This window comes from Tauraco erythrolophus, chromosome 21, assembly GCF_009769465.1.
Source record: "Tauraco erythrolophus isolate bTauEry1 chromosome 21, bTauEry1.pri, whole genome shotgun sequence".
Lineage (NCBI taxonomy): Eukaryota > Metazoa > Chordata > Aves > Musophagiformes > Musophagidae > Tauraco > Tauraco erythrolophus.
In genome coordinates, this window is record NC_141485.1 from 2,577,888 (window position 1) to 2,599,631 (window position 21,744).

General features: G+C 38.2%; 1 protein-coding gene across 4 annotated transcripts in view; it reads right to left on the bottom strand.

Annotated features, from left to right (window-relative positions):
* Positions 1 to 21,744, bottom strand: part of USP32 (ubiquitin specific peptidase 32) — a 76,477-nt gene that overhangs the window by 37,741 nt on the left and 16,992 nt on the right. For all 4 annotated transcript variants that reach the window (XM_086624483.1, XM_086624482.1, XM_086624481.1 and 1 more), the window contains exons 2-5: positions 16,522 to 16,649; positions 12,041 to 12,146; positions 11,328 to 11,446; positions 7,871 to 8,030 (exon numbers count right to left, since the gene is read on the bottom strand). In XM_086624483.1, coding sequence (XP_086480609.1) covers positions 7,871 to 8,030; positions 11,328 to 11,446; positions 12,041 to 12,146; positions 16,522 to 16,649 — 513 coding nt within the window. The remainder of the gene's footprint in view (positions 1 to 7,870; positions 8,031 to 11,327; positions 11,447 to 12,040; positions 12,147 to 16,521; positions 16,650 to 21,744) is intronic.

Below are 21,744 nucleotides of genomic sequence, written 5' to 3' on the forward strand. Positions count from 1 at the left end.
TGTGACTAGGAAGAATAACAAATGTGCTTGTTGCACTTCATTCTTGAAATGGTGCAACACTAAGAATATTCAAAACAGAAGGAAGATGACGTCTTTACTAAAGAGTGCATCTGCAGAAAGTTGCTTTCACTGGCAGGTGCATTATTTATCTTTATAATTAAGAACTGAAAGATTGTTTTATTTTGCCAGAGAACCTTTCTCAAATATCTATAGTAGAAGCTAGTTGTACTCCCTTCAGTAAATTGTATGTCAGTTTCTACAGTGCTAACTTTATTGCTTTATCATCTTAATCTCAGAAAAGAAAGGTTATTACAAAGCATCTTATCTGCATTTCTGTCAAGCAGTGGCCGAAATTACACAGTCATTTAAAAGACACAGAATTTTCAAATAATCATCTTCAGAAGCCTGGCTGGTAAGTATTAGTGTTAAGTGCCACATTAATAGTATGGCCAAGACAGGTCCAGCGCATTGACTTTCCACAGAAGAGCCAAACGTTTCAGAAAGTAAAACTCACACAGTAGTAAGTAACATTCTTTGTACTGATTAGATGTACACGACTTAGGTGGAATACAAGTAAAAACACGACAAAAGAATATTTTTCATTCCTAGTACCAATGAGTTGTAGCCCACTGCAATAGTTTCACCTCGATAAAACACAGAAATACTTACTGGATTACAACACACCTGAAAGTTTAACTCTGCAGTTGACAAGCCAGCTGTTACATAATTTGATGTCAATAAATATCACATGGAGATATTAGGCACCTGTGATATTGAAGCATATACTACCACTTTACTACTATATGCTATTTTATATCTCCCTCATCACTTGTCCATTAAAAATACGAAAGAGTTTCAGATCTGTAAAAATATGAATAGTGTTTCATAGTTCAGTTCTCTAAGAATTAGACTCATAACGTCAAGTACACCTCAAGCCACAGTCTCCATCTAGTAAAGGAAGAACAGGTAAGCAAAATATTTTCAGCAAAAATATACATCTGAGAAACTGTAAATCTACTAAAAATGAGTTGATTTAAAACCAGTCACCACACCGTGATTGGCAGTCAGGCTGCACAACAGTGATAAACACTAAAATAAAGTATCCTTCGTTTTAATGCCATTTTCATGAAATGTACACCCTTCTTCAAGATTACACAGGTAGCAGGCCACGGATATTCTTCTGTCTTAGAAAAAAAATTAAAAATGTGTTTTCATTTCAGGCACTATTTATTAAATTCTTTATAACACCAGAATTAACTAGGTATTTAAATACATTTCAGAACTGTAATTTTTTACCCACCTATTGGTACAATCCTCTCTGGTTCGCAGCAGTAGAAGCATACCATATTCCCAACATTTTAACCGAACCCACGTTTGTTTTCCTGTTTACCATGACATCCTCCGTGCAGAACCCAGTCCCCAGCTGCAGAGAGAGCTCTTCACCGTGCCAGGGCTGAGTCACAACTAGAGCCCGAACACCAAACAGTGTTTCTGACCAAACACACCGGTTTGGTGCGTTCGGATTAAGGCACGGAGGACTCCGGGACCTGGGCAGAGGGAGCTGCTTCGCAAGACGTAAGAGGATAACCAAGTGGCAAGATGCAGATTAAGTGACACTGAGGCTTTTTCCTATTCGCCTGGTCTGCTGTAATACTTTCATCTTTTTTTCTCCTAATTAAAAAATGGACACCCAGAGAAGGGAATATTATAACTTCAACCAAGATCCTTGTGTGTGTCAGACACAACCATCCAGGCGTTGAGCAGAATACAGATTATCAGAGCCTTAAGACAGGAATACGTACAGAAGAGGTATTAAACACTAGAGCTCCTCTCAAAGCACAAGTGTTCACACACTTGAAAAAAACCAGCACAGAATGAAATATGCTCTTAAAGGCACCTTTAATAAATTCAAAATCTTCAGAATTGTCTTCTAGTGGCCTTCCGTACATCATTAAGAGATGATATTTGAAGAGTGGGTACCACAACTGGAGTGGGCAAGCTACAGAACGCGTATTTAACACCCAGCCAGCCTTTTAACGTGAGCAAAGCTAAGTGGTCACTTCATTTCACTTTCCTTTTACAGACTCACATCTTCATCTTACCAGAAAGCCCTACAGGTTTATAAACCCATCTCTGACAGAAGAGGTTACTTCCACGACACTCAGTTGCAATTTTATACTGTTTCAAACACTCACTCTTACATTTCAACCATGCTGTCTGGTTATTCAGGGCTTCTCTCGTTTCTGACACTAAATTAGTGATAACTCTATGTTCTAAAATATAATTATTATACTGATTACACACTTACTGCATCTCAGCAAGTAAGAGCTGTCAGAAAAGAGAGTGGCATTTTGACGAATTTTTCTAGTGACAGAAGAGTCTCTTCAATTCAAAGGAGAATTAGGATGCTATTTAATAAGAACTCAGTGACACAAAAAACAGGTAACAAAGTTACATGGTCTGTCAGTTTGAAACCAGTTACCTCTCTGATAAATGTGAGTATTGTCCCCATGGAAAAGAAGCAAAAATCTGAGTATATAAGCCCATCACATGACAGAGACACACCAAAATGACGCAGTCATAAAAAAAGGCAGCCACCACCTCCTGTGTTTCAGCAGAAGAAATATTTCCAGTCAGTGAAGGAGACCAGCAAGGTCTCACCTGGAGTCAGTATGACCCAAGTCTGAGATGGAACACGGGATGGAGCACCTGGGCTGAAACAGACCCGAACAGGCCTTATTTTACTTTGAAAGGTCAAGAAGAAACACAACAGTCAGTTGCATTTACACTGAACGGTAAAAACGAAGGAGAGCAGAGACTGTCTGAAACCAAGGACAACACCGACAGAAAATTAAGGCATAAACTGCCCATGAATTCATGTAGAAGATGTACTGGAATAATTCTCCCCAACTGGAGGACAAAAAAACCCCCACAAAACAATAAGCCTCAGTATCTTATGAAAGGAATGACACACTGACCCCTCCAGGGTCTGCACTTGGTGGGAGAAGAGACCCTTCCATGCGTCTCACGTTCCCGTACAGCCGTCTGCCCAACGAAGCCACAGAAAGCTGTATTTTGCCAGCAGGATGGAGTCAGTTCCATTTGGGTACTTACAGGAGTGCCAACCAGCCAGGGCAGGCAATAAAATGACATCCTCCAATGGTCGAGAATTCTTGTTTTATTGAATTATTGTGTTTGGTCTGAGGACCAGAGTAGTTGTTTAATTAGTAATTATTAAGGATGTTTAATGTTTGAGAGGAACATTCCCCTACAGAGAATTTTAGTGTTAGCAGTAGTCCCTGACAGGATTTATCTTTGATTTATATGCTCCTCTACAGAACTCTTCAATATGATGGTTTAAGAAAAAACACAAAAAACTAAAGCAAAAAAAATCAAAAGGTACTCAATCATACTATGAAACTGAGAAAATCCAAACTACTCCTAGCTGGTCAGTACTAAGGTGTAGGATAGACTCGTATCCCTGAAACTGCTTTTTGGGAACAAAGGCCCAAGAGAAACGTAAGTTATTTTGGTGACTTTCAAATGAAATGATTTGTATTTCTGATTTAACTGAAACGGAACAAAATTTGATTAAAAGTAGCAAGTGTGTGCAACTTTCTGTAACTTTAAAATTTCCTTTCTAATTATGTGTTGAGAAATATAATTAAAGTCGTCTGCATACCAAAATAAATGTTATATACAAATGAAAAACTAGAATTCCTTTGTTTCCCTGATAGCTTGGCTCATTAAGCAAATTTAAACGGAGTCACTGACGCTTTGAAATAAAATGTTCGCTGTCTGTTTCTAAATCAATGTTAGGAACTTTCACTATTTTTATTACTGCAATTTTTCATGTCTCTGACATATTATCCAAGATGTTTAATGGGAAGCACACGGCGAGAGGAGGTAAGGCTTACGAGGAGGGTCCGGAGCGTGAGCCCGGAGAGAGCGTGCTGCCTCCCAGCCAGAGCCCGGCAGCCAGCTGAGAAATCAGAAATTGCTCTAGCAAGTTTCATAAATTAGTTTTCATTTTACAGTAGAAGAAATCTTAAAACCTTTTGCCCTTTCACTGTATTCTGCTAACAGTGTTTGCCCAGGTTTGCTAAATATTATTTCAGTTAGTCTCCGAAAAGGCCACCATTATCCCAGGTAAAAGTACAAAAAAAATGAGCCTTGGTTTAGAGAAAAGGAACTATTGTTAACAGCTCTTACTGGTTTATACATCCAGTGGTGTAACAGCTCTTACTGGTTTATACATCCAGCGGTGTTAAACATACTTCCGTACTAATTTTCTTATTCCTTACATTGACCTGCCTAGACTGGAATTATTAAACCTAAAACCAAACCAGCAAGGCCTCAAGTATTCATACTTCACTGCAATTACTTCCAAGTGCTCAAGCACTTATGTTTTCCTTACTTTTACATCTGTTGTATGAGAATCCCACAATGTCTCCAATCACAAGGGAAAGCGTCGGATACATTATAAAGAAAGTAATTGCCCGGACCTGGGGAGGCTGGGTAGCTCACCAGCGGGTTAGTTCACCAGTTCATCTTCCTACTATCTTAAATTCCTGTCAGTTTTCCATATCTGTCATTTGAAAGGTACCAGGCTGCAGACATCATAACACAGCACAACTACTTTACGTTTTTCTTATTACGACATTTAACTGGAAAATAGCAAAAAATATAGTAAAATTTAATTTTATCTAGAGGTCCAAAGATAACCCAATTTGGAAAGCTCATATGCCAGTTAAGTATGCAGAGTCTCTGGACAGCATGCAGTTTGAAACGTTTTACTGATTCAAAAATACATGTCAGCTACATAGGTTTCTGGAATACAATGAAAAGCTCGACCCTAGATTTGACATGCACTTAAGATTCAATAAGCACTTCAAACACTCAAATATTTTATTTTAGCTTTCTAATCTTAACAATGGAAAACTTCATTTTTCACTCAGTCAACAGCTTACAAGGGTAAGCTGTCAGTAAAGAAACCAAGACCACCAACTACTAGAAAACATCCATTTTCTCAGTAGTCTGATTCAATATACAGCATCAGAAATTAATATTAATATTAAATGTTTTTCCCCTGAGACAATAGGTTGTGTTGAAACGCCCAGCAGAGACCCAAAACTGCAAACATATTTCACAAGGCTTTAAAAATCTAGTAACTTCTCAGAACATGTAGCCATATGAAGTGGCACACGTAGAAGGGCAATGACACATGCACATCTCCTAGAAAAGAAAGACTAAACACTTCCTTCTGTAATTTTGTTTATAGTATCAGATGCTGCAAGACATGAGTGTTATGAAACTATTACAAACTAACTTGATCTTAGAGAGATTAAAACCAAATATAGGAACATTACTTGAACTTCTAGTCTTAAAATATGAGGAATTATCGTAGAATCACAGAATAGTTTGGGTTGGAAAGGACCTTTAAAGGCCATCTAGTCCAACTCCCTTGCAGTGAGCAGGGACATCTTCATCTAGATCAGGTTGCTCAGAGCCCTGTCCAACCTGACCTTGAATGTTCCCAGGGATGGGGCAATTAAGAGATACAGCTAAGAGGCAGAGTGAGCTGATTTCAGCACTGACATTTCCAACAAAGATGATGGCTATCTGAGGTTGGCTCACCGAGTCTGCTACGAAAATTTAAACAGAGAGCAAGGCAGTTGCTTCGTGAGGAGTCCGTCTATGTTAAGAGCAATTAAGCAAGATTTGAGACTGTACAGTTGAAGATGTCAAAGAAGTAACTGGAAGTTAGACAGGACAATTGCCATTAAATGGAAAACAGACCACGCTCCTGCGGAAGGCACGCTCAGGAAAGGATGGCAAGGCAGAAATGGCAGCAGAGACAGCGTGATTAGTTGATAGGTCCTTGCAATCAAAAAGGCTAAATTGTAAACTGAGCTACTTGAGGTGGTTTGATTTGATAGAGACTGATTAAGTGACTGAGATTCTGTTAAAGACAAAGGTTGACAAATTTGAGTTGAGAAAATGAAAGTACTCGCTCTAAAAAATGAAAAGAAAAAATAAACTACTACAGTAGACATAAATATGACCTGGAACCACCTGAACAATTTTCTTCCAAGAATAAGAACTGATTTTGTCCCCATTCAGTTTTTTCTGATAAGCCTCTCATCCAGTCTCCTTAATTTTGTTTATAATTACAGCATTTCAGTCTTCATTTCTCTAATTCTTTGTATAAAGTGCAAAAAATCTCTTAGCCTAAAAGTTGAAGAAAGAAAGGCTTTCTTCTTGATACAAGAACATAGGTGTGGGTTGGTTAAAGTAGAATATTAAGCTTTTCAGTCTAAAGACCATTTCTTTCCCGTGTCACTTATTTTGCACATCTGAAATAGCTGGGAACACAGTTGAGAGCCTGGCTGCAAATGGTAACAGTGACAAGTATATCAAAAAGAGAAGAAGTAAGAACAGCATTAAATAAGAAATAAAATCTATTCCATTTATAGCTCTTAAAAAAATCATAAACCTCAGTTTCAGTATAAATAAACTTTCTGCAAAAAGCATAGTAAAAATTGTTCAGAAAAAGTTTCTATTTCTATGTTAAAGACGAAAAATATTGAAGTAAGCTCCAAGACAACACCCAGAGGCCTGGGGTAAGGCTGTCTTTGAACGCTTAGGGCAAAGGAGGCTTGACAAGGTGGGAGGTGTGACAGATCCAGCTTGAGAGATTCTTCCAAGGGCTGAAGCCTATCGAATTCAAAGAGGGTTGGTTGTTGGGTTTTTGTTGGGGTTTTTTTAGCATACCTCTTTCTCTACCTTGTATACTAGACTTCGGAGTATTTACTGGTCTTCTGGAACCTCAATGCCTACTGCAGTCTCTCATGTAATGCAAATAAATTACCTGTCTATAAACTTCTAATTTTATTATGCATTTTCATTTCAGACAGTCAGAACAGAATTTTAATGCTCGTATTTAAAACCAAGAGCAAAAACTGTATGTTGCTTTATTCAAGTAACCCATTAAAGAGATTAAATGTCACGCTCACACCAACAAAGAAAATCTATGAGAGCACATAAAACACAACCAGGTTGCTCAAATCACTGACATCTCAATGGCAAACAGCCTTCTCCTAGGGACACCGATGTCCCTCAGCTGCTTCACTGTAATGTATGCACACATTATACTGGCGCAGCAAGTGTCATTTATCAGCCTTTTGTTTTTACATTTAATTTAAAAAACAGCTGCTCCTTCTTTTACATTAATACAGACATAAAGAAGCACTTGTTCTTTGGAGATTATTTCTAAATGCAAATCCTGAGGAGGCTTCTCTTAGTTAATTTAGCTCCCCAACTACATCGCATGCCAGAAATATTATTTATTTCACTGCAGAAAGCAAATTAAGATGTAATACTTTTTTTTTTTAAAATTAGCATTATTTTCAGAACTGTCTCAATAGTTTTACGATCCACTATATCTGAAAGACCAAACATAAAACCAATATTAATGTCAAGTCACTTTAGAGAAATGTATTTGTCAAAGAGAAGATATTTTCCTTTTTGGTTTTTGCTTGTTTGCTTATTTTTGGTTGGGTTTTTGTTTGTTTGTTTTTTAATTTAGTGGGTAGCAAACTTCTACTATAAGAAGTGCTGTAACCTCAGTATTGTTATCCCTTAAAAATAATGACCCACTATGTCCTTGCATATACCAATGTTTGACCTGCCACAGCACAAAAAGCAGAGAACGAATTAGCACAGAGAAGAAATTTATCTCACTGAAGAGAACAGCACGAATCTCATTAGATTACTGAGGTTTAGCCAACAACTAAAGCAAAGTAACAGTTTGTCTGAACTCTGAAACGGTTTTTAAAAATGCCCACAATAACAAGCATTGTTTACTTACGGTGTGTGACTCCAGCCAGGGTCTGATAGAAGGTGGGGGTATCGCTGTCATCAGTGAGTGTCACGTACACACCTCCAGACAGCAGCCAACGGGAAAACGTGAAAGCATCTTTGTTGAGCAACAGCCAAACCCTGAATTTCTCGTAGTTCACCTTTTCACCCTGGAAGAAAAATCGGAAAGGCTGAGCTGGTATTCTGTTTTCTCAGTACCAGTAAACAGGAGCCATCCCGCTGTATGAACAAGAACTAGGACAATCTCCTATCAAAATAAATACTAAAATAATTTTTTTCGTTGAAGCCATGCTTGTTTTTCCATTTGATTCTGAAATACAGCACTGGGAGGGAAATTAGACTCCTCAGTGCTCTCCGCATTTCAACCACCTACTCAGTGTGGCCTTTGGAAAGTCATTTACTCTGAACATCAGGTTAAAGAGATTAGAAGAGAAATGGTTACTTACAACTCAAAGTAACAGAGGTTATTTGTATGATTTTAAATTTATTATGATAGATAAAAGCCTCTTATGTGCCAAACAACAGGTGCTATAAAATAATAAACATTCTGCTATATCTGCGTAAGTACACAAACACTTAACATGGAGAAATTAGATTTGTGAATAACTAATAGTATGATTAATAACTGCAGTAGCATGTCATTTTTTTGCCTCTATTGTCCAAAACCCACTTTGGAGCATACATGTGTACAGGACATCCATAACATCTCCTAACTCGGTCTCTCCTGCTGGACATCTCATCGAACTGCCTGTTCAGGAACACATAAATCCTATAGATTTACGGAGTTTAAATGCTGGAGAGGCTGTCTAAACCATTCAGTTGAATGGTTTCCAAGTTGTGGCCATGAAACTATGGGGATCAGCAGACTAATTTCTACTGGAACTACAAAACTAACTAGACAAAAGCAAACCTATCATCAGCAGACAAACTCGTTATATGGAGAACCTAATCTCCATGGAAAATAAACAGGGGTCTGCAAAGTGAAAGAGGTTTCAAGTCATTGATTATTTAAACTTCCCTAATATCACAGACCATTACACTTCACTGAATTACACCTCTACAGAATCCAACAATTCGCATTTGGCCATGGACTATCTGCAACTGCCAATTGTAGAAAATTGAAAATCCACTATTTCCTTTGCCAGGTTGTTCAAATGGTTAATCACCATCACTGCTAAAACATTTCCTTCATATTCCAATTGCAATGAATTATTTCAGGTTCGAGATTCTCATTCTTTTTATGCCTATTTTTCCCAGACTAGAGTCGTACATTTTTCTCCAACAAACACATGCAGAAATACAGCAATACTTACAGCTACTATCACAGACTTCCACATGGTTGTAATTCAAGGAAGTCAAGATGCTACGTTGCTTTTCCATCACCAGTTTAATCTGTATATACCCACACTACTGACTCACAACATGGTCCTAACCTCCTCCTTACCAACACTGTTTCTGGTCCTTCATCCCTTCTCTTTTGTGACTGCAGTCACGTTAGTGCAGCCATGTGGCAAAACAGATCGAGCTGAAAAATAACCTACAGGATCCGGAGCTACAGAAAAAGCATCTGCTCCTCAGCCAGACCAGTTTTGCAATCCAGTTCATCAAGGCATCATATAAATACTTGAGCCAGTACAAAGGTAGGAGAATGAATGACAGTCAGGAAAAGGGCAACTCAACTATGTGGACTTTGCAGGATTTAACCCATTATGGAATCAGTTGCTTAAGAAAAAAAACCACCTCTACTGCCAAATTAAAGTACCCCAGAAATTTTTTTTTTTAAATTTTTCTAACAGTTTGGATCAGAGACAAGATCATTTCCTTGCCACTTGTTCCATTCTACTTTCCCTCTACTTTTTGCACTGATTTCCGTAAAAGCAGCAAGAGCTGTGACATGTTTCAGTGTGACTGTGACTGTGTTGTTCCAATTATTAGGGGAAGGACAAGGAAAAATGAGGAATAGAAAACTGTGGACAGGAGGAAAAAAGCACTTGAAGCAAGTAAAGTTTACAGCTGAGCCATGATGGAATCTGAGCAACTGGAGCAACGCAGGTACCACTGAATTTGATTCCTGTATTTCAGAAACAAGAGTGAGGAAAACTCAGATCTCAGACATATTTTAAAGCTTGTATTTCTAGATGAGTACATGCAATAATTCTGAAGAACAAAAGTACCTATGAACATCATCCTTGAAAGCATAAACTCATCCGCCATGTGGCAGGAAGGCAGGCCCACAGCAGGAACATAAAACTTTCTCACTCTCCAGCAACGACCTCGTATGATTAACAGGCCAGTAAATCCTGCCGAGTGGGTTATTACACTATTTTCATTTTAAAAGAAAAATCAATATACAGCATTTTCTTGGACAGGCAAATGGTATGAAGCCAGATTGATACTTCTCTTCCTGCAAGTCTTCATAAAGTATTTCTGGATTTCTTGGACAGTGTGCAACTAACTATTAGGCTATAAATTCATCACACCATATTGATGGGATATTATAAATAGGAAATACTGAAGTGGGTCAGTTCCAGAAACTGGACTGCAGTATACGTCTGATTTATGATTCCAGCCAAGAATGAAGAAGGTAATCATTGCCTACAAAGCCAACATGAGACCACCCCCAGATTAAATGAGCGTGCTTCAGCCGATGCCCATAACCAAAGTTATCTTCAACACAACACAATAAAATGTAAGGTACTTAAGTCATCTGATATCCACAAATAGAGCTTCTAGTAAATAATTTTTTCAGCAGAACGAATAATGATGACTACATTTTGCTGATATAGTCCTCTGATAACAAATGAACCAAAGCTCAAAAACCTGACAATAAATCAGGATCACTAGTGCCAAAGTAGTATCTGTGAATATTTAAAAGTAACCATAGCCTGGTTTAGAGGAGGACTTCAGCAAGCTTCATAAAGATTACATCTCTCAAACAGCCTAAAGCATAAATAAATGTTGTAGCTCCTGGCAGGCAGGCACAATGAGATAAAAGTAATACTACAGAACTATTATTTTTAAGCAACCACTGCTGGCATTTTTAAATCCAGGACGTAGATTTTCTTAGCCCTCTCAGATCTGTGTTCTGAATTTCTTTCCAATTGCAATAAAATATCCACACTAATTAATAAATTTCCAGTAGCAGTATTAGTATTTAAATTTACTTGATAACATGATTACTTTTGGGAAATGGTATCTTTCAAACTAGCGCAGTAAGTAAAGCAGCATGGAGAATGCCTACGTTTATATACCAAGCTGCTATTCACATCAATACAAATTACATATAATATTACGACATAAAAAAATAAAAGCTTTTACACAATTTAAATAAGGTCATTTTGTTTCCATACATGCAGGAGCATGTGTATGTCAGGAAAAAAAACAAACTACCCTATGTAATCTTCACTTTTTTGTAAATGCAATAGGATAAAACCTGTATGAAATACCTCAGAGAAACATTTCTTGAGTGACTCTGGGACTTTCCCATCAACCACATGCAGCATCTTCTCCATCTCTTCACGGACAACATAACTCCCAGATTCATTAGAAAAGAGACTGAAAATGTCTGAGGAAGTAGAGATATGTTTAAGCAACTACAGTAGTTACATTTTTCAAATATTAAGTTTACAAGTGGCTGAGAATGCTGAAGGCTGTGCAACAACTAAAGGACTAAAAATTTAGGTAGATTCAATTTCAGTATAGCTCAACAAGGTTTAGGTCAAGAAGTATCTCCTTTTTCTTTCAGCACTGTCCATTAATCAAAAGGAAAATAAACACTATCAAGTCAGATTAACAAGGAAGACAAAACAACAGAAGTCAGTAGGCAGATGCTTTCATTTGTTTTGAAAAATATCAATGTCATCCTCCTTCCTCTGCCCACATGCAGTGATCAACAGTCTGTAGGATCCTAACATTTACACTCATGACGGCTTAGCAAATATTTCATTTTGGTGAGTATAGAAAATAAAACCGCACCAAATTTCAAAATACACAGCTAAAAATGCCTAAAAAATACTATCTTTATTGGCAAAGGTGTGTCCTGGTTACAATATAAAAATAGAGACTTAGTATTCCACGATTTATGTCTGCTTTACATCAGTGTATTTTACACTCACTATCCACTATCTTCTTGTTACTGTTGTAAGCTAACATTACTTACATTTTGCTTTCTCTTCCTCTTTGCCTCTTGTAAGTAGAACTAATCCGACTATCAAGTTATTGAAGTGCAGCCCTTTGGATATTCCTCCAAATGAACAGTAGATAACCTAGAAGAAAAAAAGAGAAGTTAACCAAAAAGTTCACAGGGAGAACAGAGATGCCAGAACTAAAAGCAACAAATTATACTGAGGCTCCATCTTACGTGGTTTTTAGGCTGTCACTTCACATTAAGCTGAAGACACTTCTAATATTAGTTCTGTTACACTTTCGTAGCTCTGCCAGTACCTATAAAATAGCCTTTCCACAGTCTTTTATTTAGTGAAATGCAGGTAATTTTCAAAAACAGCAACATTAAAAAAAAAATAAATGTTAGACTCCTCCAATGAAGACAGCTTTTTGCTTGCTCACTGGTGCTATTTCCCCAGACTTCTTTATGAAGGTAATGAAGATGAAATCTCCTCCAGACCAGGCTTTGACAGTCTCAAAGCCATCAAGAGGTTGCTGGAGCATGAAGTGTTTCATAGCCCCAATCGCAGGGATGCACTTCCAGTAAGCCATCAAAAACCACTGCTGCGAAATGATGTGACACAAAAAAACACAAACACCTTCCGACACCTGAACTATGTTCACACTGCAACTGTTTCTAGAATGACCATTCCAGTTTAGTACTCTAACAGCAGCATTTAAATCTTTCTTCCAACAGAAAGCACTAGAAACCAAGACTTCTGTTCAGAAGTTACATGAGGATCCACTGAGCAGCCGCCAGGAGCAACGCAGCCAACGAAGGGCTGAAGCATCCACCCTTCACATGAAAAGCCTGGACACTGCAGCTTGACTTACTCAACGGCTCCTTAACACTGATTCAACACTGATGTACGAGATACGAAGGAAGTCAGTCACTTTAGGACTGCAATATATTACTTCCCTTTGCCTCCGATACTACAAGCACAAATGAAAATACATATGCTGTACTGCTCTTAAAACTCAAGACTCCTCCTGTAATCCCAAATCTATTCCTACAAGCATCAGTAGTTTATCAGTATCGCAAGACAGAAATCTGCAACAGGTATTAGATTTTAAAGCAGTCAGAACTTGTAAATTATTCTTACATAGAATTATTATTTCAGTGTTCAGGTCTTTTAATTTGTTTTTCTTACAGATATCAGACTGAGCATCTAATCGTAAGGATGATGAGGATTCCACAAGAGATTCACAAGGTTATGTGGAACAAGAAGGAAGTCACTGGAACCACAAGCCCTCTTTTCTATCCCCTCTTCTTCCCACATCCCCCAGTAACAGCAGTCACAATGCTGCAGTAAGAGTGGAAGAGGAGGGTTGAATACCAGAACCATGTCAATGAGTCACTGCTCTTACTAGCTCAGGTGTGGTTCCATCTCAAGTAAAAATTAAGCCAGTACTGGGAGTGACCAAACAAAACCAGCCACAGGCCTGCCAAGGGCACTGCATAGCTCTGGCTACACCACACAGCGCTGCAGTGGCAAAAAGAAGACAAGGAGACACCTCAGACAGACTACCTACATCAGATTTACTATTCTGACTGCCCTTTATGCTTTGTGTACAACAAGGTGTGGAAAATCTACCACTGTTGCCTTTCCAGCCATAGGAAGCAGACTAGCAGAAGTCATTTGCAGAATGTGCTCCAGACGACCTCTGAAGAATTATCAGGCAACGAGACTGTAAAAAATTCGAAAATTTTGTTCACCCCCTTATTGCAGTTATTATTGCTGAAGCAGATTCCCTGAAGACACTTACCTTGACACAGTTCTATGTGTTCCCTTCAGTAACTCCTCTCCTTGCCCACCCATCAAGCTATCATTTTTCACTGCTATCCACTTCAGACTATTAGAAGATGTCTGAAGGCAAGTAAATGTAAATGAAGCCGCTAAGACAGGAGGATGTAGCTCTACAGAAAGCATTACGTAGAACCTGCAGCTTCATTCCACTACGAGACACAGCGCTACCCAAAAACATTAACTGCCCATAGGGTACTCAGAGAATCTTCTTCTATTACTGAAGTTTAATCCATTTACAAATGCTTGAAGGGCTCAATTATTAGAACTATATTTGTGCTCTATGTGGGCACAATGACTATATATGCTTCATGGACAATGTCACGGCAGAGTCTTCAATTCCACACCTCCTATGTCTAATCATTCTGATTTCACAAGATGCCTTCAAGGCTACCCTGCATATGTAAGCAATTTACCTTTATGTTACTTGGGAATCATTCCCTTTTTAAAATAGGCAGTTAGCTCTGCTGAACACTATAGTTTAAGTCTCAATGTAACTATTTTTGATTCAAAAAACCTCAAGAAAATTCTTACATTTCAGATTAAAAGGATTTCCAAGACAAAAAATACATATATGAACAAACAAATGAGAAATCACTGTTTTTCTTTCACACATTTTAATAAAATATGATCTTTTCCTTACACTTTATTCTCCATTACTCAAATTTAACCTGTGCTTTTAGGCTTTAGGAACAGCTATTTTATAAATTACCTCGAATAAAGCTGATTCCTCTCTTCATCCATCTGAAAGCATATTTCTCATTCATACCCATTTCTGAGTTTTTCCACTCACTTCTTTTGAACTTTGTACATCTCAGTTCTGATACCACTTGAATGCCAAATATTTAGATTTATATATTATTTCAACAGAATATAAACGGAAAAGGAATTCTATGGATAATGTCCAATGTATTAGTATTTAACATAGGTAATTACGACCATCAGCAGCTGGCACTGCTTTGACTTTAGCTGCCTAATCGTTTTTTGGGAAGAGTTTCTGAACACTGAATAGTTACATAACAATACACAACAGAGATAAGTTTGCATTTCTAAGGAAGGAGCTCCACAACTGTTCACATCAATGTGCTGTATGGAAAACTTCTAAGATGCACCATCAAAATACAACACAACTTTGCATTTTCCAAAATTACTTAATATTGTTGCAGCTTTACTTAAAATAGCCACAACCAGACAGTATCGTAGCAATTTACACTTCAGAATGCAAAATTTAGTATAATTATATGGCACAAAGGCATATTTAAAAAAAAAAAAAAGTCTGACATGTTATATTTCATGGATAACTGAAGAATATAACAATATGGTTCCTTTTTGGTTAAAAAAAGTCTCAGTCTACACAACCAGTTCCCTTCAGGTCCCAATCCCTGGTCCTACGCCCGTATGCTCTAGTAAGCCTGTTGGAAGAGGAGAAGATGATGCTCAAGGAATTCTTTTGGCTCCTTTCTCTAGAGTATAAAATATCCTGGATTCTTTCCTGATTTTAGCCTTATGACCCTTCTCTCTGTCTTTGAGAAGTCTGTGTTCTTGCACTTTCGGCAGCCACCTCAACGTGTCCTTCATGTCTCCGTTAGCATCACCCCTCTTGTCTTTGCGTTACTTGGACTGCAGCTTGTTCACCAGTTAGTCAGCACATTATATAAATATTATCAGCATTCTGTCCTTCTGCCTCCCCTGAACAACACTTTTTCTATCAAGGTGCCCACAACTGCACACGGGAATTGCATCATTACCTTAGATTTAAAAATAATTGCTGTGCTCACACATCTCACCACTCGACCAGCTTTCCTGCAGTTAAAACAACGCAGATACAGCACATCTCTGAATTTCATTTTATTAATATCTTCAACTCCATTTGTCCAAGAGATCCTTCCAGAAAATTACTGTCCTGAACATTTAAAAAAAAAAATGTTTTGTGTGCACCACAATCACGCAAACGTTTGACCAAAGTTCCACTGGCTTCAGTTCTATGTCCCTGCTGCAAAACTCTGTGGTTTTAATTTAATTAATTCCTGAAGGCCTATCACTACTCAGATATGAAAAACTGTTATTCAAATCATGCCGAGAAGACAGCCCAGCAATCTGAGGCTCAAAATGATCAATTTTAATGACTGAAAGGCTGACAACTCAGAACAAGGCTTTAAGGTACCTAATGACTTTGCCTGCCTTTCCACATCCTGCAGCCAGGAATTACAAAGCATCCCTTTACAGTATGAGCAGAATCAAATCCAAATTTTGTCCGACTGTACAGTATTCAAGCTCACAGATATGACTACTGCATTGCCTGAATATGAATGCTAGAAGTACACAGTAACTTGCACTAGAATTTTGAGATGTCCACATGCCAGTTTTGATGAGATGACATCAAAAACCAATGATTCTTCCATTAATTTTCCTTCAGCCACTGGAAACCAAGAACTGCAGTATAACCACAATGTTAAGAGAGATAATCATCACCAAAACTGTGTCTTTAAGGACAGATTTTTAATTAATGTAATTATAATTTCTTAATGTAATATCTATAGTATATTCTTATATATGCATGGATGGATACCTAAACAGTTACCTATATAGGCATATTTGCGTGTGCACATCTACAGGTGTGCATCACCAGCTACATATGCCTCCTCAGAAAAAGAGCAAGTTCATAGATTACCTCGGCAACTTTCGGAGGGACTCCATCACCAAGAACTTCTCTGATGAAGCACTGTTGAGTCATATAATATGAAAGTCCACAAGTTCTCTTGAAAGCATCTTTCAGCCGCTTTAGCTCTATGTCTGTAACTGTGTTCAGTGAGAAGGGAGAAGAAAAAAAAAAAAAGATTTGGTCAATAAAGATGTCATAGAAACGTAATAGCTCAAGGACTCTCAAAATCTTCTACACCTTACATTTACCTTTACAATAAAAACAAAGGAAGAAATTAAATGCATTATTTCACCTAAGTAGTGGGAAAACCTTGGTACTATAAAACAAGATCTAATAATCTGATCTTCCCGAGAGAAGTGAAGCAGACCTAAAGTTAACATCAACGATTACAACAGTTCACTGCTTAAGTTTTCTCTGACTACAATAGCGTATTATAATTTGTTCTAAATTAAGCACCATTATTGTCACACAAAAGGAAAATAAGCCAGCTTTATGATCAATTTTACATCGCATGTAAGCCAGATAAACGATCTGTAACCAGCAGTGGTGAATATTATTAAGAGCAGCTCCAGCATGCTTCCAGCAGTTCCATATAGCAACCAGTCTACTTTTCCATATAAAAAAAGATATTTCATCGACACTTCCATGCTTATAAGACAGTACGGTGAAGCCTGAATTTAACAGGTATACTACAGTTAAACTTTGGACTAAATGTAATTCTTAACCTAAGATCTTCTTGCACAGTCAAAATCTGCTTGCCAGCTAAAACCTGCTCAAACTTGTTCACAATCTGTAAATGTGAGAAGCTCGATGCCATCCCGTTCATACTTGCACGTGAGCTTCCTAAAAAGCAGCCCCTGCTTCCATGTTTTACAAGCATAAAGCAACTTTCTAACAAAGTGTGAAAGAAGTGAAGTATCTTGCTGAACAAAACAAGTCCTTTGTCAAAAATCGAGTTGAAGTGAGTAACACAGCACGACCTGGGTCACACGTGAATTACCACGTGGGGCAGAAAGAGCTCTTTACCATCCCCAAGCCAACAGACACGATGCTGTACATGACAGCTACTTCACTGTATTTATAGTAAGGCATCTTCCTCACCCTGATATAACAAGCCCAACAGAAACAACACTGGCATGGCCAAAAGCTTGACAAGCTTTTTGTCAGCCAAAATAAAACAGAACACTTGAGAGCTTAATCCAGCACTCTCTTTAAAACTTCCACATTTCGATTAATTCATTCATCAAAAGAACAATCACTCCTTAAAAGTAAATCACACTGAAACATTCCTCCCTAATTTTAATCCTAGTCAACACTGAAATAGACTAGTGACTTCATTTAACAACCGTGTGTAAGAACAGAAATTGGGTCATGTTTCTTTTCAAATTCTATTAGAGATTCTGGGTACTTTTGACCAGAAAAAAAATTCAAAGGATCTAAGAAAGAAACCTGAAGCGTGACCTGCATAGCACTGGTGCTATCAATTAAAGATATACTCCAGTTATCATCACATACCTTGTTTTAATGAGTAATACGCTTTAATAAAACAAGCACACTTTAATTATACAGCAGAAGAATGTTGGTGTAATACTGCTACTTGCCTTATAGGTGTTTACATTTCACTGCTTCATATTAACATCTGTCCACAGGGACATTTTCTTTCTGTGTGTCTTTAGACATGATGCTTTAATCAATGCTCACACACTGCCGGGCACACCAGTTAAAAGTCTTCTTCCAAGATTTTCCCTAACCAACCGGAAACAGACTCCCAGCTATGATGTTTACAACCTGAAGCAGCACTCTCCACACTCGCCAGCCCTTCTGAATTACGGCAACAGGAAGCAAAATAAAGATTCTGCAAAGAAACCGACCCTCGCGCTGCAGCCTTTCCTCCAAACACGTGCAAGAAATTAATGAGCGAAGTGCTTCACATCAGAGGGATGCTTCTCCTCATCTCCTCCGGATCTCTTACGCACAACGTACAGACAGCAAGCGTTCAACCAAAAGGAACAACTCCCCACCACATATTTAGTGAGTAAAAGGCTGGGATTGCCACGGGGACGTAAAAAGGGGGAGCTACTGGCTTCATTGTTTTGGCAAAGTGAAGCAAACAACCCCGATCTTAGACAAAATCTAGCACGTTGCGTTCTTTGACGCAAATATTTTAATGTATTCTATTTTTTATATGCATGAGCACACACACACTTTTCATAAAAATAGACTCTGCATTCTCTTTTTTTCTCCCCCTCTGTTAATTTTTTTGAATTCCTCACCAGTTAATCCAATCTGATTTGTCGTCATTTGCAAAAAAGTTTATATACAAACAAAGCATTAACTACCCAGATGCTTATGGCTGTACACATATTATAAGGGACTTTCAAGTAACCTAATTATTGCTTACTGCAAAAATAGGGTTGAAACATACAAAACACATACTGCCACTTAAAGTGGCATTGTGTCATTAACGACGCTTTCCGGTTTAGTTTCCTGGCTGCATAGAAATTTCAAATAATTTTCATTAAAAAAAAAAAAATACGAGGGATATATCTTTTTTTCCACCATTCTTTTCTAACTACCGATCTTGTGTCCCTTGCTGCAGTTTGTTAAAGTTTCTCCCCGGCATGGCAGCACGGTGGGGAAGAGAGAAGGAGCCTCCATAGGAACTCGGTCCCTGCGATTCCTGGGCTGAACACCTTCACACAACTCCAGTGACCCTCCAGCTGCTGCCACTGCTGAACTGGTCACTGCAAAAGCACTGCTCAAGAACACGAGTACGATCTTACTGAGTTACACTTAGGCACTGTTTTCTTGCTAGGATTAATTAAAAGAAATATAACAGCTCATAGCCATGTAAAACTTCCAATTACTGTTTTAATGGTAAATTTTATTAATCCAATAAATGTGAACTGACTATATGTAATAGGCGAGAATATAAAGTTATTTTAGCCAGTCAGGTACTTTCATAATAATAAAATTTATTGGCCATTCCTTTATGAGATTTACCTATATTAACAGAAATTAAAGCAATTTATAATCTGGCAAGTCTAACTGCAGACCACTTTATCTATCACCTTACATCCCTTAGTGCACAAAACAAGTTACGTGTTTCTAGGAGGCACCGAAACGCAACCACTCTGGTGACAGAACTGCACAGAGCAGTATCTCTTGTGCTGAACTCTGCTGTAACAGAGCAGTGAATTCATTTAACCTCGATAGAACTGCTGGTTTGCTGTTTCACAGGACAGAGCAGGCCTCTACTCTGAGCAAACAGGTCCCACCGTATCACAAGTTAAGATAACAAGCACAGCAACGAAACTTGGGCCAACTCCATCTTGGAGATACACACCCAAGAGCACCGCATGCAGCAGTTACTGCCACTTCCTTGGGCACACACGACTGCCAAGAGTGTATTTCAGGAATAGGAAGACCCCATACACACATATCTACCATGAAATGTAGAAGTGACTGCGGTCCTGCCAAAGGATGGGTTGGTGGGAAAAAGGTTGGGAAGAAAACTAGTCAGCCAGTACTACTAACACATTCAAAAAGAACCGTCAGGATATCATTTAATAGTAGATGATAAATTGGTACTGCCAGTCCATGTTACATTTCAAAAGCAAGTTATTAGTGCCAGAGACCACGTAATATTATTGTTTGCAGGCAGAAACTACAAAACAGGTCATGGAATTACAGGAAAGGTAATTACTTCCATTCCCTCCCCAGGACATATTAAAATGACAGATGCTGGCCATTTACAATGATCTGCAAAACTTCGTAAAAACAAGTTCATTATACATTTAGATCCAGGCACATGAAAGTACTACTGAAATAAGCAGAGTATAAATCAAAGATATTACCACTGTTTACTATGAGTCTGGAAGACAAATAAAATATTTGTATACAAAATCCCACCACCAAAGTACCAATTATTAAACAGAGAGATACAACATGATGGCATGTTGAGAATAAAACTAACTCTTAAACTATGAAAGTAACCTTTCCAGAAGAACACGTCTATTACTACAATAATATCAAATATTAGAACTCTCACATGCTCACAAGCTGCCTTCTTCCTCTCAGTTCCCCGAGTCCTATGCAGCAAGCATCATAGACCACGGAGAAGCTGTGGCTGCCCCATCCCTGGAAGTGTTCAAGGCCAGGCTGGATGAGGCTTTGGGCAACCTGGTGTAGTGGAGGGTGTCCCTGCCCATGGCAGGGGGGTTGGAACTAGATGATCTTTGAGGTCACTTCCAACCCTAACCATTCTGTGATTCTATATTTTTAATCCCACCTTTAGACACAAATGTCGTTAACAACCCTGTTTCCTACACTGACTTAAGTTCCTTCATTAAGTATATTCACTTTTTCCAAAGGCACAGTCTCACTAAACACTTTCAGGACACAGTTGTCTACAAACACCTAAATAAAGACCATTCACAAGCTGTCATTAGACAGACACACACTACACTGTCGAATAGACTGTTGCTGTTTTCATAACCAGATGGTGAAAAACAGAACATGTAAGACTCCCCAAAATAAGTTTATGGTAGTCAACACAGAAACAGCCATCTCCACGTTGTTCCTACCAGTAACAGGCGGCACAACCTCAATGTTACTGCAGAGAAAGCAATGCAACTGGAACTGGCACACCTAATTATTTACACCTCAAGACTATAGAAGCTAACTTTTTATTGTGAGGTTCTAAATCCGAATCACAAAACCAAGTTTCAGTAGTTAGATACTATATTCTAATTCTTAAAAATATAGCTGCCTACTTCCAAACCCACCACCGAAACAAACGGTCTTTTCCACAAAAGGAAAAGTCACAGACTATAACATTCTGTCTAGGCAACTTTTATTAATAAAAACCTCCTCAATGCTACCTTGGCTGGATGGTTTCCAGTAAAGACAGTTTAACAGAAGATTAGTGCTGCTTCCAACTCTCCAGGGAATATTCAAGCTCCAGTTTGTTTAATAAAGTTTAAATGAAACCATGCAACCTCAGCCAAAATTGTCACCGCAGCTTACAGTAATTGTAACAAACCTCCAGCTCCTTCAACCAGCAAGGATATTTTTAATTTAATAGTGTTACTTAAACTTAATGCTGTTTATATGGATTTACAACTCTACTACTTCTTTAAACAAATCTGTCCAGGTAGTGTGTTGTGTAGTGCCTCCCAAAACAGCCCCGTGCTGGAAACCACCCTCCTTCCACTGCTTTCACTCCAAATA